The sequence below is a fragment of the Rhodamnia argentea genome, chromosome 10 (genome assembly GCF_020921035.1).
Source record: "Rhodamnia argentea isolate NSW1041297 chromosome 10, ASM2092103v1, whole genome shotgun sequence".
Taxonomy (NCBI): domain Eukaryota; kingdom Viridiplantae; phylum Streptophyta; class Magnoliopsida; order Myrtales; family Myrtaceae; genus Rhodamnia; species Rhodamnia argentea.
This window is the reverse complement of record NC_063159.1, coordinates 11164125-11179246: the sequence shown is the minus strand read 5'-3', so window position 1 is coordinate 11179246 and position 15122 is coordinate 11164125. Positions and strand designations below refer to the sequence as shown.

At 44.1% G+C, this 15122-nt stretch overlaps 2 protein-coding genes and 1 non-coding gene across 4 annotated transcripts; 1 reads left to right on the top strand and 2 right to left on the bottom strand.

Annotated features, from left to right (window-relative positions):
- Positions 1-221: 221 nt before the first annotated feature.
- Positions 222-9803, bottom strand: LOC115742625 (leucine-rich repeat receptor protein kinase EMS1). Its single transcript, XM_030677028.2, has 2 exons — positions 9785-9803; positions 222-4306 (listed from the first exon to the last, which is right to left on the bottom strand). Exon 2 carries the CDS (start codon positions 4253-4255, stop codon positions 326-328), a length of 3930 nt encoding a protein of 1309 aa, XP_030532888.1. The 5' UTR covers positions 4256-4306; positions 9785-9803; the 3' UTR covers positions 222-325.
- A 1128-nt stretch (positions 9804-10931) lies between these two features.
- On the top strand, positions 10932-13974 carry LOC115742626 (RHOMBOID-like protein 3). 2 transcript variants are annotated; one of them, XM_030677030.2, is made up of 5 exons: positions 10933-11413; positions 11987-12150; positions 12497-12660; positions 12778-13028; positions 13602-13974. In XM_030677030.2, exons 1-5 carry the CDS (start codon positions 11121-11123, stop codon positions 13714-13716), a joined length of 987 nt encoding a protein of 328 aa, XP_030532890.1. In that variant the 5' UTR covers positions 10933-11120; the 3' UTR covers positions 13717-13974. The 2 variants fall into 2 exon arrangements, with proteins under 2 accessions (XP_030532892.1, XP_030532890.1); XM_030677032.2 differs by lacking the exon at positions 13602-13974 and having other exon boundaries at positions 10932-11413; positions 12766-12922.
- Positions 13975-14076: 102 nt separating this feature from the next.
- On the bottom strand, positions 14077-14150 carry TRNAV-AAC. Its single transcript has one exon. It is a non-coding gene; the product is annotated as a tRNA-Val (tRNA).
- Positions 14151-15122: the final 972 nt, after the last annotated feature.

Sequence of the window (15122 nt, the reverse complement as noted above, 5' to 3'; positions counted from 1 at the left end):
TCATATGAAACCAGAGGAACTGACATTAATTGAAGCAATTAAGGTCATAAAATCAGTCACATCCATCGATCTCGGGAACATTAGTAAACCCTATTCATTTCATCCATAATTCCATATGAAGGGTTCGAATTGAGCAAGATCTGTTTCACAAGGGAAACAGTGCGAGATTAGTCAGCAAGGAGCTACAACTCCGACTTACAACTAGACGAGCAAAGGTTAAGGCTTTGCACTATTCCCTCTTGATTTTGTTCCTAAACTAATTTACAGTAAGCGAAATTAACCCATAAAGTCACTGCTAACTTGCAAACGCCAGAGCGTGACACATTCAATCTTCCTCAATCCCTTTGAGAAACTTCAACACATGAAGCATGCTCGGCCTGTTGGCTGGGTTGTCTGAGAGGCAAACGGCTGCAATCTGGAGCACCTGAAGCATGGCTGTCTTCGAATCGGCGCTGAGGACCATCGGGTCAAGAACGTCGACCGCGCGCCCCTTCTTGATCTTTTGAAACACCCAGCCCACCAAATTCCCTCCCTCGATCTCTTTGAAGTCGGGCCCCGTGGGCTCCTTCCCCGACACCAGTTCAAGCAAGATGACTCCGAGGCTATAGACGTCCCCCTTTGTAGTGGACCTCCCACTTTGCCCGTACTCCGGTGGAATGTAACCGAATGTTCCAGCGATGTCGGTGCTCACATGAGTTTCGCACGCACTGATCAATCTTGCCAAGCCAAAGTCTGCAACTTTGGCCTCGAAGTCTTCATTGAGCAAGATGTTGCTGGCTTTTATATCCCTGTGGATGATGTGCGGGATGAATCCGTGATGAAGAAAAGCTAGCCCACGTGCGGCTCCAATCGCTATGTTGAAGCGTTTGGGCCAATCCAGAACATCAAGGGTCCCAGTGCGGTTTCTCAGCCAAAGATCTAAGCTCCCGTTTACCATGTATTCGTACACGAGCACCTTCTCTTCCCCGTAGGAGCAGTAGCCGAGTAGCGGGACCAGATTCAGGTGCTTCACCTTGCCTAGAGTCTCCATTTCAGCAGTGAATTCCCGATGACCCTGTGTCTTTGCTTGGCTCAGCTTCTTGACAGCAACCATTCTCCCGTCGGGCAGAGTGGCCTTATAAACAGTTCCGAAACCCCCATCTCCAATTATATTGGTTTTGCAAAAATTATTGGTGGCTTCGAGAATATCCACTAATGTCAGCTTCAGAAGGGGCTGTTCAAACATAGCCACGTTGATGCTCAATGGTTCCTTGGATCTGCTGCTACCCAAGAAATAGATATTCTGGTTGATGAAGCTTTTTAGTTTGCTCTCCTCGATTTCCTCGGGATCAGCTTGCTTACTGCTTCTAATCACCCATCTCCTCAGAACAAAAGCTAAGAAGAGCATCCCAAGCACGGCCCCTATCCCGATTAGAGAAAGTCCCCAAGCATTTATCAGAAATAATCTCCCGTCGAATCTTCTGATCTGACAATCTGAACTGATGATACTACCACAGAGGTCCTTGTTCCCTGCAAGCGCTTTCTTCGATAGGTTTTGGCAAATTCCTTTCAAGGGTATTGGCCCTCCCAATGTGTTATCAGCCAAGTCCAGATAGCTGAGGCTGATCAGGCTGCACATTTGATCAGGAATGGGTCCGGAGAGCCTGTTTCTCGAAAGATCGAGGTATTCAAGTTGCATTAGGTTCCCCAGTTCCGGAGGAATCTCTCCCGCAAACATGTTTTCGTGAAGATCCAAGTAGGTCAAGTACGACAGGTTGCCCAGTGCCGGTGGCAGAGTTCCAGCAAAAGAATTGCAACTCAAGTTCACCATTTCGATCCTCAATGAAATAAAATCCAGGAAGAGCTCATCAACCGGCCCAGACAGCTGATTCTGCTGAATATACAGCCCTACAAGATGCTGCAACTGTGATAGTGAAGCAGGAAGCTCACCAGTGAGATTGTTGAAGCTCAGATCCAAGTGAGTTAGCCCTCTCAACTTCCCGAAGCTAGCGGGGATAGAACCTGATAACTCATTACCCGTCAAATTCAGCTTCACTAAGCTGCTCAAATGGCCTAAGCTTCCAGGAATGAAACCAGTCAGCTGATTGTACCCCAGATACAAGCCCTGGAGCTTGTGAGAGTCGCCCAATGCACGAGGGATTGGGCCAGTAAGCAAATTCTCTGACAAATCCAACGTGGTGAGATTCGATAAGCGAGATAGGGAGCTTGGGATTTCACCAGAAAGCATGTTGTTGCTGAGCAACAGATCCACTACAACCACACAAGCCCCCAATTCTTCAGGTATTGAGCCCGATAATCTATTATGGGACAGATCAAATACCCCATGGTGCTGAAGGAAGCTCAGATCAGGAATACCAACCTGATGGAAATATGAAGAAGAGCTCGATGGAATTGATCCAGATAAATTATTATGAGAAAGGACCAAGCACTGCAACTGAGACAAGTCAGCTAGAGTATCAGGGATGGATCCACTGAGGCGATTATTACCGAGGTCCAGCGTCGTCAGGCTAGAGCAATCTCCAAGCTCAACAGGGATATTCCCGTCAAACTGATTTGAGTTCAAGTTGAGGACAGATAGAGAAGTCAGATTCCCAATCTCCTTAGGTATGCTACCTTTCAACATGTTGTTACTAAGAACAAGCCTCTCCAATGAAGCAGCTTGACCAATTTCAGCAGATAAAGTCCCTTCAAAAAGATTGTTTGATGCAGAAAACTCCATCAAATTCAAAGAGCTCCATAAAATGACTGGTATTGGGCCCACGAAGTTGTTTGAATCAATGTCTAGCACCAAAAGCGGGAGATTCGAAAGATAGTCCGGGATCGATCCGCCGATGCGATTATTTGCCAACACCAACTCAGTCAGATTCACACAGTTCACAAACACATCATCAAGAGTGCCGGCTAAGAAATTGCTTTCGAGAATGACATCCGTCAGAGACCCTGCATTACACATTTCTTTCGGTATAGGACCCATCAACATGTTATTGCTCAAGCTAAGGTGCTTCAGCATTGTACAGTTCCCAATCTCAGGAGGGATTTTCCCTGACAACCGGTTGCTTGAAAGCAGAATCGACTCCACCATCTTCCACCTCCCCAGCCACGAAGGCAACGGACCAGAAAGTTGGTTCCTTTCGGCAGCAAAGGTCAACAACATGGGGAGCTGAGACAACTCCTCAGGCAGAAGCCCAGAGAGAGAATTGAAGGAAAGCATTAGAGTCTTCAGGTTTCGACAGTTCCCGAGCTCACCAGGAATCGACCCGTTAAGCTCAGAAGTGACCATATAGAGTATGGTCAAATTCTGCAACTTCCCAAAGGATCTTGGAATAGCGCACTTCAAGGGGTTATTAGAAAGGTCAAGTTTATTGAGAGACTTCATCTTTGACATTTCCTCAGGGAGTGGGCCAGTTATAGAACACGAGGGCGAATAGAAATTTTCAAGATTGTCAAGCTCTCCTATTTCAGGAGGTAGTGAGCCAGAGAACTGGTTAATGCCAATGTAAAGCTCGGTCAGGTTTTTCAAGTTGCCAATTTCAGGTGGTATTGGACCAGTGAACGAGTTGTTCGATATGTCCAGCGAAGATAAAGACAAGAGCCCAGTGAGAAAAGTTGCAGGGAATGAACCTGAGAGGAGGTTGTTGGCCAAGTTCAAGTACTTCAGCTGGGCCAACTCGCCGATCCGACTCGGCACCTCGCCTGAGAGCGCATTGCCGGAGAGGTCGAGGGTCTGGAGCCGCGCGAGGTTCCCGAGCTCCGACGGAATCTTCCCCGCGAGCGAGTTCCCGCCGAGCTTGAGCGTCTCGAGATGAGTCAACTCGCCGAGTGTGCTCGGGACCTCGCCCGAAAACCCGTTGCCGTCCAAAGAAAGCTCCTTTAAGCTCCTAAGCTGTGCGACTCGGTCGGAGATGTCTCCGTAGAGAAGATTGAGCGACAGGTCGAGGGAGGTGAGGGCAGATAGCGAGAACAAGGAAGGCGAGAGAGGGCCTCTGAGGGACTGAGCCGAGAGCGAGAGCGAGACGACTCGGCCGGCCCCGTCACAGGCGACGCCGTCCCACTCGCAGTGCGTCATCGACGGTGTCCACGAAGCGAGAGTTTCCGGGTTCTCGAGGCCATCCTTGAAGCTGAGAAGGCGGTCCTTGTCCGAGAGTGGCTGTTGCACTCCCCGCTCTTCAACGGCCGCATCGGGTAACGCGAACAAAAGCCCGAAAGCAGAGAGCAATGCCAAGAACAGAGTCAACAGGGGACCAGACGCCATCATCGTCTCTCAAAGAAGACACAGAGAGAGAGACACAAAGAGAGAGAGAGAGAGCTGTGTGGACACAGAATGAGAGCTGGGGACGAAGACGGGCAGGGGTTAAAACGAGAGTATCGTTTGGGGAGAACAGGAGAGTCGTGCATCGACACATCAATGGCGTGTTGTGTCCAGCATTATTTACAGAGAGCCGGAGGTTTTAAGGGCGAAATAATGCCATCTTTGGAGGCGGAGGCGGAGGAGAGAGAGAGAGAGGGGGGGAACGGAGTGTACGGGAGAGTGTGTGTCAGAGAGTAGGGGGGGGCACGCATCTCACGTGATTCGTAACGGCAATTCTTTCGTTTGCATGGAAGCCCCTCGTATTATCGGTTATTCTATTTTTGTCGGCGTTCCGTAGCTTGATTTTCAATTTGGGCCCAAAAAAGAAGAAATAACGGGCCCCCACTCCTCCCTAATCTCTGTATACGGACAAGGGATCCTATCGTTTTCAGAATATCTGGCTTTTGTCCCCTCCTCCTCCTCCCTGCCTCTCTGCCAATGCCATTTTTCTCTTTCGTAATTATTAGATTTTTCACTATTTGATTTGATACATTCTCTGCATAAATATTAATTCTTTGCTTGATTTCATTATTCTTTGAAATTTGGGCATTATTTATAAAAAAAAAATTATAGGATTAAAAAAAAAATTTATTTCGACTTAATTCTAAACAAATAAGCCCTTTGACTGATGTCAGAGAAAATTCCTTCCAAGTCTTTTCACCATTTGCTACATATCGTATCCTTTTATTTTATAATTTATGTCTTTTGACGTACTTTTAAAGTAATTATCCATATAATTTAAAATGTCAATTCTATTGAAGGTCAACAGTCCAGAGAACGGCACGTGCCTTAGTGCCTACTTTCGTATACAGTCATTTTGAAATTACCTGCTTCCTTTAAAAAAAAATGTTAAAATATCACCTTATCGTTTTGGGAAAATTTATAAAAAACAAAAAAAAGCGTGACATGCTCGTAATTTTTTTTTTAAAAATAAAGATCCGAAATAAATCGTGTTTCAAATAAGAGCTTGAAAAACTATCTTTATTTCAAAGAATGACTTGATTAAGGATATTTTCGTCGTTCTTTTATTTCTTTCTTTTTTTCCTCATTTCTTTTTTCTTTTTCTTTTTCTTTTTTTCCCTTTGTCGCATTTGAGGAGATCATTACACCAGTAATTTAGGCCCTCACCCATAGAAGAAAGAAAAGAAAAAATGAAATGACAAAAACATCCTTGACCAAATCATTATTTAAGGCAAAGTCCACTTCGTATTCTTCGTTTATCTAAGAAAATAAAAATGTTTCGGGCTCTTATTTAAAGTTCTTCTTGTCATCTTTTAAGTGTCTCCAATGCAAGCGAGAAGTAGTCAAGGACAAATGGGCCCCGAATTGCTGGTGCACCGATCTCCCCAAATGCGATCTTCTATTTTGTTCTCTCGCTTGCTTTGCGGTCCCCACCCGCCCATTTTCTACCTCAAAAAAAAAAAAAAATTAATTAGTGGATTATAAATTATTAGTTAAGTGATCTTGTTTCGAAAATGCATAAGGAGTCCTCCTCGTTTTATAGCGCCATTAATTTTGTTGAATTATTCTTAATGTAAAGAGAGCGGTCCGCTTCATCCATATTCTACGTGACGAATATTTTGCATTTTTTTGAATAAAAATTATACTTGCACCTTGCTCAGCACATTAACATGGTAAACTATACTTCATTGGACGGTAAATACGACCGACTTACTCGACCAAAAAAAAAAAATACGATCGACTTATACTTATACTCGATCACATCACTCAATACATCGTTTTTAAAAAAAAAATGAAATTACCTAGCATTCGTGTATATTAAACTAGTCTTGTAGGAGTCCTCCTGGGTTTGACTTTAAAAAGAAGCTTTACACCGCGGAGAGAGAGAGAGAGAGAACGAACCGCATTTAACATTAACCAGTCTTACTGTATTATTCTAGGGTTTGACTAATAAGTAGCAGCTGATAGAGAGAGAGAGAGAGAGAGAGAGGGAGGGAGTCAACTGCATTTAATATTAAGCAGTCTAAGAGCACTACTATTCTATCGTCTGAGTAGAAATAAGAAAAGCTTTGAGACCCAGGGAGAGAAAGGGCAGCTTGCTTTTTCTCCATGAAGCTCTGAAACCGCCACGTAAGATTACAAGCGACTAAGAGATTAAAGAGGACTACGCGATCGATTCATGCTTCTGATTCTGAGCTGCTTCTTTGCATTAGAGACGAGCACTCGGCATGCTCGAAAAGGTTACAAATCTAATGCTGCGTTAGGAACTACCGACCGACGGGGAGAGAGATCTCGTTCGTCAACACCACCTCTCTCGAAAATCAAAGAACGTGCGTATCGCACAGATCGCCAGGAAAGAATTACAGATGTATCACGAGTCGCAGATCAATCTAGTGAAGTTGCAAGAGAAAGGAAACTGGAATGGGGACAAAGAACTATGATTCGAGTGTCATTCGAATGTTGTCGGAGGGTCTGCAACTGCATGTGCATGGGGCAGCGAGGTTGGTGGTGGGTTGTTTTCTTCGGCCCTCGCAGTGCAACTTTGACTCCACAAGCCCCAAAACTGCAAAACCATCGAGTAAAAATGGAAGGAAAGAAAGAGACTCTTTGCAAGAGAATCTTTTTCCCTTGCATAGTCTTTTTAAGTGCGAATAACGGGAGATGCATTGCAAATAGAGCATAGGCGTGAGCTGTCTCTCTTCTTAGTGTTGCATTGCATCTATACCCGAAATAGCCGGATCGGTTTTTTTTTTTTTTTTAAAGGAGCACATAAATATCATCTCTTCTAACTAGGTCGTGATAACGGTGAATTGGGTCCATCGGGTTAAATTCTCCAGTGACGTGCACATAGGCTGTTGCGCAGGAGGAGGCTGATGTGGACGTGGATATGATCACGTCATGTTAATGTGCGAAACGATCTCTTACTTTTTGAAATGTCAGGTTTGGAGATTGAATTCGTTCTCTAATATATGGTATATGCAACAATGCACAAGAGAAGCCTTTATACAGGCTTGGAAGAGGTGAAGATTTTGGTACTCTCCCTATGCAGGACAAAATGGAAACAAGAAATGTTCTAACATGAGAAAGGGTATAAACATAAATACATAATCCTAATCCTAATATATACAATATATCTGACATGAAATGCATACTTCCGAATTATTTAAGCATTTTTTGTCCTCTAAACTAATCATCTTTGCTTAATCTAATTTAAAACACTGTGTTTTGGAACCAAAACATCCTCAAGCATCGCGTTTCCTTTATTGAATTGGAAGTACGTAGGGAATAAATTCCATTTTGCGTGAGGCCGACTTCAGCTCTGTACATGGCTCTCCACACCCAAAGCATTTATGAATTATGAGGTTTTTGTTGTCTCAAATTTTTTTTTTTTTTTTGTCCTTCTTTTTTAAGAACAGGGCAAGGGGTTACTTTTCGTTGGACAAGGCTGGATGCCGAGAAAGGATAGAAATAGATATAGAGGACCCGAGCTTGTTTAAATAAACGATACAAATTAAGGAAAATTAAAAATAATGCCTTGAATTGCCCTCGTTTTATCAGACAATGACGTAGAGTGCCTTTATTGTTACGAAAAAGAGCCTGACTAAGAGTGTTCTCATCATTTATTTTTTGATTTTTTTCCTTTTTTTTCCCATCTTTTTTTTTTTTTTTTACGGTCGACGAGGGCTCGTCTTCTACCATCGAGGGCATTCTCTTCATTTTTTACTTTCTTTTCTGCCGTTTTATTTCCTTGGTTGTGGTCGGCCAGGGCTGGCCTCGAGCCGTCGAGGATGGATCACGGGCAAGGCATTCCTCGCCCTGCCCAAAGTAAGGCTAGCCCTCACCTATATGGCCGGTGAGGGCAACTCACTTAGCCCTCGCCGGTGATTCGTATGGTCGACTACCAGTGAAAAAGAAGACAAAAAAAAAAAAAAGAAAGAATAAAGATAAATAAAAATGCTCTTAATCACGCTGTTTTTAAAATAATGAGAGCACTTAATGCCCTCATTTAGAATAAAGACAATTTCAGGTTTTTATTTGAAATTTCTCTAGAATTTTTTTTCAATTTTCATCCACATACTTTTGCGTTTCCAATCAATTCATTTATTTTAGATTTATATAGTCAAATTCTTTTATTTTGGTTAAATTTTCTAATCAAAATTATGTAACACCAAATCTAAGCTAATTCAACTAACGTTACATTGCCCTACTCGACCAAAAAAAAAAAAAACAGTAACGTTGCCCTCAGGCGAGGCTAAAGTACGATGGAGAAAAAGAAATGAACAATGTCGCGTGGAAAAAATTAACTAACACAAGTATGAATTGGACGCGGATAAAATTTTGTCGACCTAGATGCTCAAGTTGACAAAACTTTAGAGACAATCAGTTAGGTTTTTGGCTGGATTCAATGTCCGAGAGCATGCTGTTAAATAAAATTACGTGCAAAGTATACTAAATTCCTAACGAAATAATTCACTCGAGGGTACGAAATGGATGCTTCTTATGTCCTCATTACAATCGGATTTCAGCAAAAAAAAAAAAAAAAAGCGTTCTCGAAGATGGAATAATGACGGGATGGAGGGTTCAAATCCTCGCTCCTTAGAGAAAAACGAATCTAAATAAGATACATTAGTTCATCGAAAAGCAAAACTTGCATCTATTGATGAAATGATTTTTTTTATAATCAAAATCAAAGCCGCATAATGTCAATGTCTACATCCCTGCTTGTCTAATATTTTTGAAGGAAAAAAAATTTGAGAACGACCCTCGCTCTCTTTATTTTCTGTCATTCCATTGCGACTTACAACCTAAGTAAAATTTCGACCAAAAAAAAAAAAAAAACCTTAGTAAAATTAACCGATAAATTAATCTTAAACAATGTAAAATACGAGGAATTAGTTTTTGTTTTTTTGTCGAAGGCCTCCCCCGGATTTTGCGAGAGATGGGTGCACGTTTGCAGTGTCCGTTTCGGCGACGCCTAGGCGTCATTAACTCCTCCATTCTTCTGGGCCAACCACTAACTCCACCAATGAACCAGAGAACAATTGCAAGTCTCTCTCTCTCTCTCTCTTTCTCTCTCTTGTGGTTACCCTGTACACCCGCACAGCTGGATGCTGGGGAACCATTTTTGGAGGTCTTTTAGCGATGGCTCAGCTCTCTGACGAGCGACGATCGACCTTTCTTAACTGAGGAAAGAAGAGGGAGCAGGCATTTAATGTGGTTTTTAACAGGTGGCTAATGGGGGGAGAGAGATGGAGACGGAGGAGGTGGGTGGTTCGGGGGGTGATCCCAGATGCGTGCACGCTTTACTCCACAGAGCCGATGATGATGCAGAAGCAGCAGAGAAATTTACAATTTTTTTTTTCATGTTTTGAGGAGCTGAGTTGGGCTTGAGTTCATTGGGAACTGGAAATTTGCCAAGAATGGGTCGATTGGAGGAAATAGCTAGAAGAGCCAGAGGTGACCTTTTGCATCCACAGAGAGAGAGAGAGAGATTCTGAGCGGTGAATTGACTGACTCCGATTACCAATTTGCCCTGTTTTCACCTCAGGAGGAGGAAAAGCAGAAAAGTAGAGACCCGGCATGTGCGTGTTCATCATCATTTGATGCTTGAAAGCAATCTCTGCCAGCTTTTTCCCATTACCCCTCCGCCTTGCGTTTGCAGTCGGGCGGAGAAGAAGACCTTTCCACGTCCCCCCCCTCCCTATCTTAACTCGGCAGCTACATCCATAAGGGCGCCCAATAGACATTACCTTCGCGTACGTTCTTGGACGAATAAGACGACACCATCTCGACCGGCGTCCGTGGCTTTGTGGGCCTTTGGATCTGCTAAAGGGATTGGGCTCATTGGGCCGAGCTTTCGCGAACAGGGTAAGCATCACGAAAGCTTCCGAATGGCACGTGGGAAGATGTATGAGGAGGAGCGACGGGGGAAGTTGCCTTGGCAACCAACAGCGACAACCCAGCTCGATCGAGTCGAACGTCGATTCGCGACTCTCTCTCGGATTCGACAAGCTTCGTTATTCTTCTACCCCTTTTGTTCCCCTCGCCAGTTGTAACTTGAAGCAAGGGCTCTCTCCAAGCTCGTATGGAAGAGAAGCACGCGGCTTTTCGTAGATTCTCTCCATGTTTGGGGGTCGATGTCCGAACGAAATTCCCATTCCTTTTCACGGAGAAGGCGACCAGATTCGCTCTTTAAAGCGAAGTTAATGTTTTCTCCAGCTTCGCCAAATTCGCCCGATTGTTGTCTCCTGAGCTGTGATTTTCAAAGACCGGATTTTTAAACGAAAGGAGTAATCCAACGAGCTTTAAGACTAAACGTGTACTCCTCTCCACCCACGTCGCTGTTTAAAATTAGCCGCGAATACGCAGAGAGATGCCACTCTGATGGCGACATTGCGCGTCCGAAGCGCGCCCCGCCGTGTGATGGCCACCGAGACACCAACCTCATTCCCTCCGACCAGTCGTTTCCCGCCACGTAATCGCGTCCTCCCTGCCACGTCACCCAGCTCCCAGTGCGTCCTCGCGTTGGCGCGTTCTGATTGGGCAAGCGCTGTGACTTCGCGAGACCAGTTTCCAGAGTATCCCTCCTCCTTTTTCCAGTTCGCGGCCGCTTCGTTGCTTAACTGCAAGCAGTTTCAGAAGACGAAACCTGTAAAAGAACTCCTCGCGAAACTTCTTACTCCATTAAATCACTTCACCAACTCCATCAATCTCATAGAGAGAGAGAGAGAGAGAGAGAGAGAGAGAGGGTTTGGAGAAGAAGAAGACGGAACACTGTTCAATTGACTGAGAATTTGGGATTGGGAAAAGAATGGCGGCTGTAGATATAGAGAGCAGAGGAGGAGGACCGGAGAAGAACGTCTCGAGGAGCAGCAACAATTACTCCTCCTCCTCGTCGTTCGTGGTCGACGATAGCGACGCGCAGTGGACCTCGTGGTTGATGCCGATGTTCGTGGTCGCCAACATCGCGGTGTTCGTCGTGATGATGTACGTGAACGACTGTCCCAAGCACCACCGGACTGGTGGCTGCGTCGCCAAGTTCCTCGGGAGGTTCTCGTTCGAGCCTCTCAGGCTGAATCCTCTCTTCGGCCCTTCTAATCCCACGTAATTATCCTCTGTGATTCTCTTTGATTTTGTTATTTTGCCTCCTTGGTGATCAGCAGGTTTAGATACAGAAAGCTATTGTTGGTTGCGTTTCCGTCCTTTAGGATGAATGAATGAGCTCATTATGTGGAATCACTCGACGTGAATTCGATTTCCGAAGAACGTGATTTATGTAATGATGCACTGATCTGGGAGCATAATTTGGTGTTTCTCTAACTATCTGCTACGTAATCTGACAGACGTTAGTGAGATAACTTCACAGCTCATTCGATTTAATGCTTGTAGCTACTGAATTGGTGAATTCCCTTACATTCACTTCTTCTGGGAACTAGTTTTAGTTCTAATTTAGAGGTGGACAGCCTCATTTTTCCTGAGGTAATTGTTCTGCCTATGTATCGAAATCTTTTAGTGAATATGCTCTTTCGTTCACAATGTGAGTAGGTAATAACATGTGGATAACAACATGGTACCTTCAGTCATGGGCAATTTCCTTTTAACTGTATGGGCACTCGGATAAGTTAGAAGTGAGACCGAAAACAGAAGTTGATTTGAAGCTTTTCCTCCATTTTGAAGATTGGATAAACTTGGAGCTCTTGACTGGGAGAAAGTTGTGCATCGGCATCAAGGATGGAGGCTTGTCACCTGCATCTGGTTGCATGCTGGTGTCATTCATGTCGCGGTGAACATGTTGTGCCTGATACTCATAGGAGTCCGCCTGGAGCAGCAGTTTGGGTTTGGTAATTCACCTTTGGTTGGCTTATGCCCTGTCTCTTCTGTTGAAACATTGTGCAACTCAAGACCATTTAGTTTTTAACCTCTCAATGAGGGGCAAAGTTATTGCCAGACATACTTTTGTGCATCAGATTCCAACAATGCACATGTCATCTCTCTCCTCAAATGAAGCAATTTTCCGGAAAATCTTTCTTAGTTATGAAGGAGCGGGTGTTCATATACGTTGAAATCTATAAATCAAGTGATTAAGTGCGTTAGGCTTAATTAGAATCTCAGTTCGGCATTGAGATTTATGTTTGGCACATTATGTTTTTTTGCTATCACGTGACATTTTTCTTTGCAACTTGGCAGTGCGCATCGGAATTATTTTTCTCTTATCAGGTTTTGGCGGAAGTGTGCTTTCTGCTTTGTTTATTCAACATATCGTAACCGTTGGTGCCTCTGGTGCTCTTTTTGGGCTGCTTGGAGCTATGCTTTCGGAACTTCTTACCAACTGGAGTCTTTACACAAATAAGGTGAGTCAAGCAAACCTGGCTATCCCATGTTGCCCTCCACTCTTAATGCGTTAATACTTGCCTTCTTCATGACATTCTGAAGTTTGCGCTAACCCCCTTCTTTAGCTGCTTCTATAGGCTGCAGCTCTGGTCACTCTGGCATTCGTGATTGCTGTTAACCTTGCTATTGGGATTTTGCCACATGTCAATAATTTTGCTCATATTGGTGGCTTCTTGACGGGGTTCCTTCTTGGCTTTATTTTGCTTCCCCGTCCTCAATTAGCATGGTTAGACCATCGCAATCTTCCAGCTGACGTTCCTGTCAAATCCAAGTACAAAGCCTATCAATATGTGTTCTGGCTAGCTTCCCTGCTGCTGCTACTTGCAGGGTGAGTTAACTTCAATTGAGGATGATCTTTGACTCTCCATTAGCATGCAGAGTGATTTTTTGCACCACATGTCTGTCTTTGATTGGATCGTGCTTCTTTTGTTGCATTCAACTAGGATTGTCAAGAAATTGTGACATCAATGTGTGAAACTACCTCATCTGTCTCGGATGACTTCCTAGGTGATTGATGTCCTATCTGCTTAGTGGTAGAGGTGTTCCCTGCCTTTTGTTCTTCTTTCCTTTTCTTGGCTATGAGGTTGAGGGGTTTGTAACGGTAACCTCGCATCCGTAACCTACCACCCAGCCACTGGCTGAGTGCCTTGTGGCTGAGCTACTGATGTCTACCCTTACGTCGATCTGCAAGGGGAGATGTTTACTTTATATTTACCTTCCTTTGTCAAGTTTTCATTAATCGAATCTGGACAGATGAGTTTAAACCACGATCATCACCTATATCTCAAAATATGATAGCTGTACAGTAGAACCAACATGATGGGTCTTCTACAGGAAGGATCTTGCTTATTGCTTTCTCAAGTTAAACTCAGCTTCCTCATCCTTCCAACTTTGATTGCAGATTTACTGTAGCGCTGGTGATGCTATTTCGAGGAAAGAATGGCAATGACCATTGCCACTGGTGTCACTATCTGAGCTGCGTACCCACCAATAGCTGGAGTTGTGATGGAAATTAAAACCCCCGAGGGAGATGGTCGCTCTCGATATGTTTGTACATCGGGCATTTTTATTCGAGGGCAGTTCGACTTTGCTTAATAGTTCACACGACCTATTGAAAAAAGTAACAGGTAGTATGTATATGTGACCGGTGTTGCTCTCTAGTGGGACTGTACATGCAGGATTATATTCCTTGTGCAATATTCTGTATATCTTGCCATACTTACCGGCACAGACTGCTTAGTTGAGCTCAATGCAGTTTCTTAATTTTTATGTAACTCATCCTCATTGTACAACACCCTGTGGTAAGATTTAGCATGCGTTTTTGTGTTCTGGGTACTGAATTGGAAATCAGGAAAAAATGAAAAAACGAACGAAGTTGGCGTCGCCCGGGCTCGAACCGGAGACCTTCAGTGTGTTAGACTGACGTGATAACCAACTACACCACGACACCAACGTTAACAGCTCTGTGCAGAACTTGAACTAATCATGATGTTTTCTTGTCCACTGGGCCCAAAAATAGAAGAAAAAGATGAAAAAAGAGCTTCCGGCAGAGAAAACCAACTTAGAGGTTTATAGGGCTGCACCAAACATGAAGTGGGCTATGAGAGCTGGGCTGGATTCCTTCGAAAGTTGTTTGAACTTTGTGTATCGGCGTACGAGAAAACTATCACTATGTTCGCCGAATTCTTTCTTTTTGCTGGCAATAGTTTGGTTGCACAGCTTAGATAAGCTCATACAGGATGATCTTTTTACCGCAAGGAAAAAAAATGGTTATTTTCTCGTACAGCGGAGTCTTGCCTATCAAAGCGTATAAGAGTGGTGCTGCCAGTGCCAAGTGCTAAAATCTCGCGACAACGGGAGTCTCGCAAAACCATGTCGGCATTCGCCGCATCTGCGGCCACACACCAAATGTACACGCCGACGGGGGGTCTGCTTCCCGATTGAAGGAGATGGAGAAATTGTTCCCCTCCATCAAAGGCATCGCACCACCGTCATTCTCGACAGACGATAGTCGCTCAATTCCTTCATCTATTTACGCATCGTGTTTTCTAGTTGGTGTCTTTTCCCGATCTAGGAAGTATTGGTAGGCAGCGCTTATGAAAAAAAAAAAAATCCGATTTTAATCAGTCGAGCGCTGCCATGGTATTTGGATTCATCATCCTCTCCGTCCACATTCTAATCCCAAGCATTTCGCATAAAAAGAAAAGGGAAGAAGAGAAATGTCTATCGTTGTCGTGATACATCCTAAGAAAGACCGTGCTCTGTTTCTTAAAGCACACAGTGGCAGAAATCGCCGTCAATGATTGGAACCAATCAAAGAAATGGCACCTAAAATTGCTCTTACTTACTTCCAAAGTGACCCCTGTTGTTACCCATGGAGTAAGAAGACAGTCTTTTACTTGCACAAAGCATCTCCACCTTT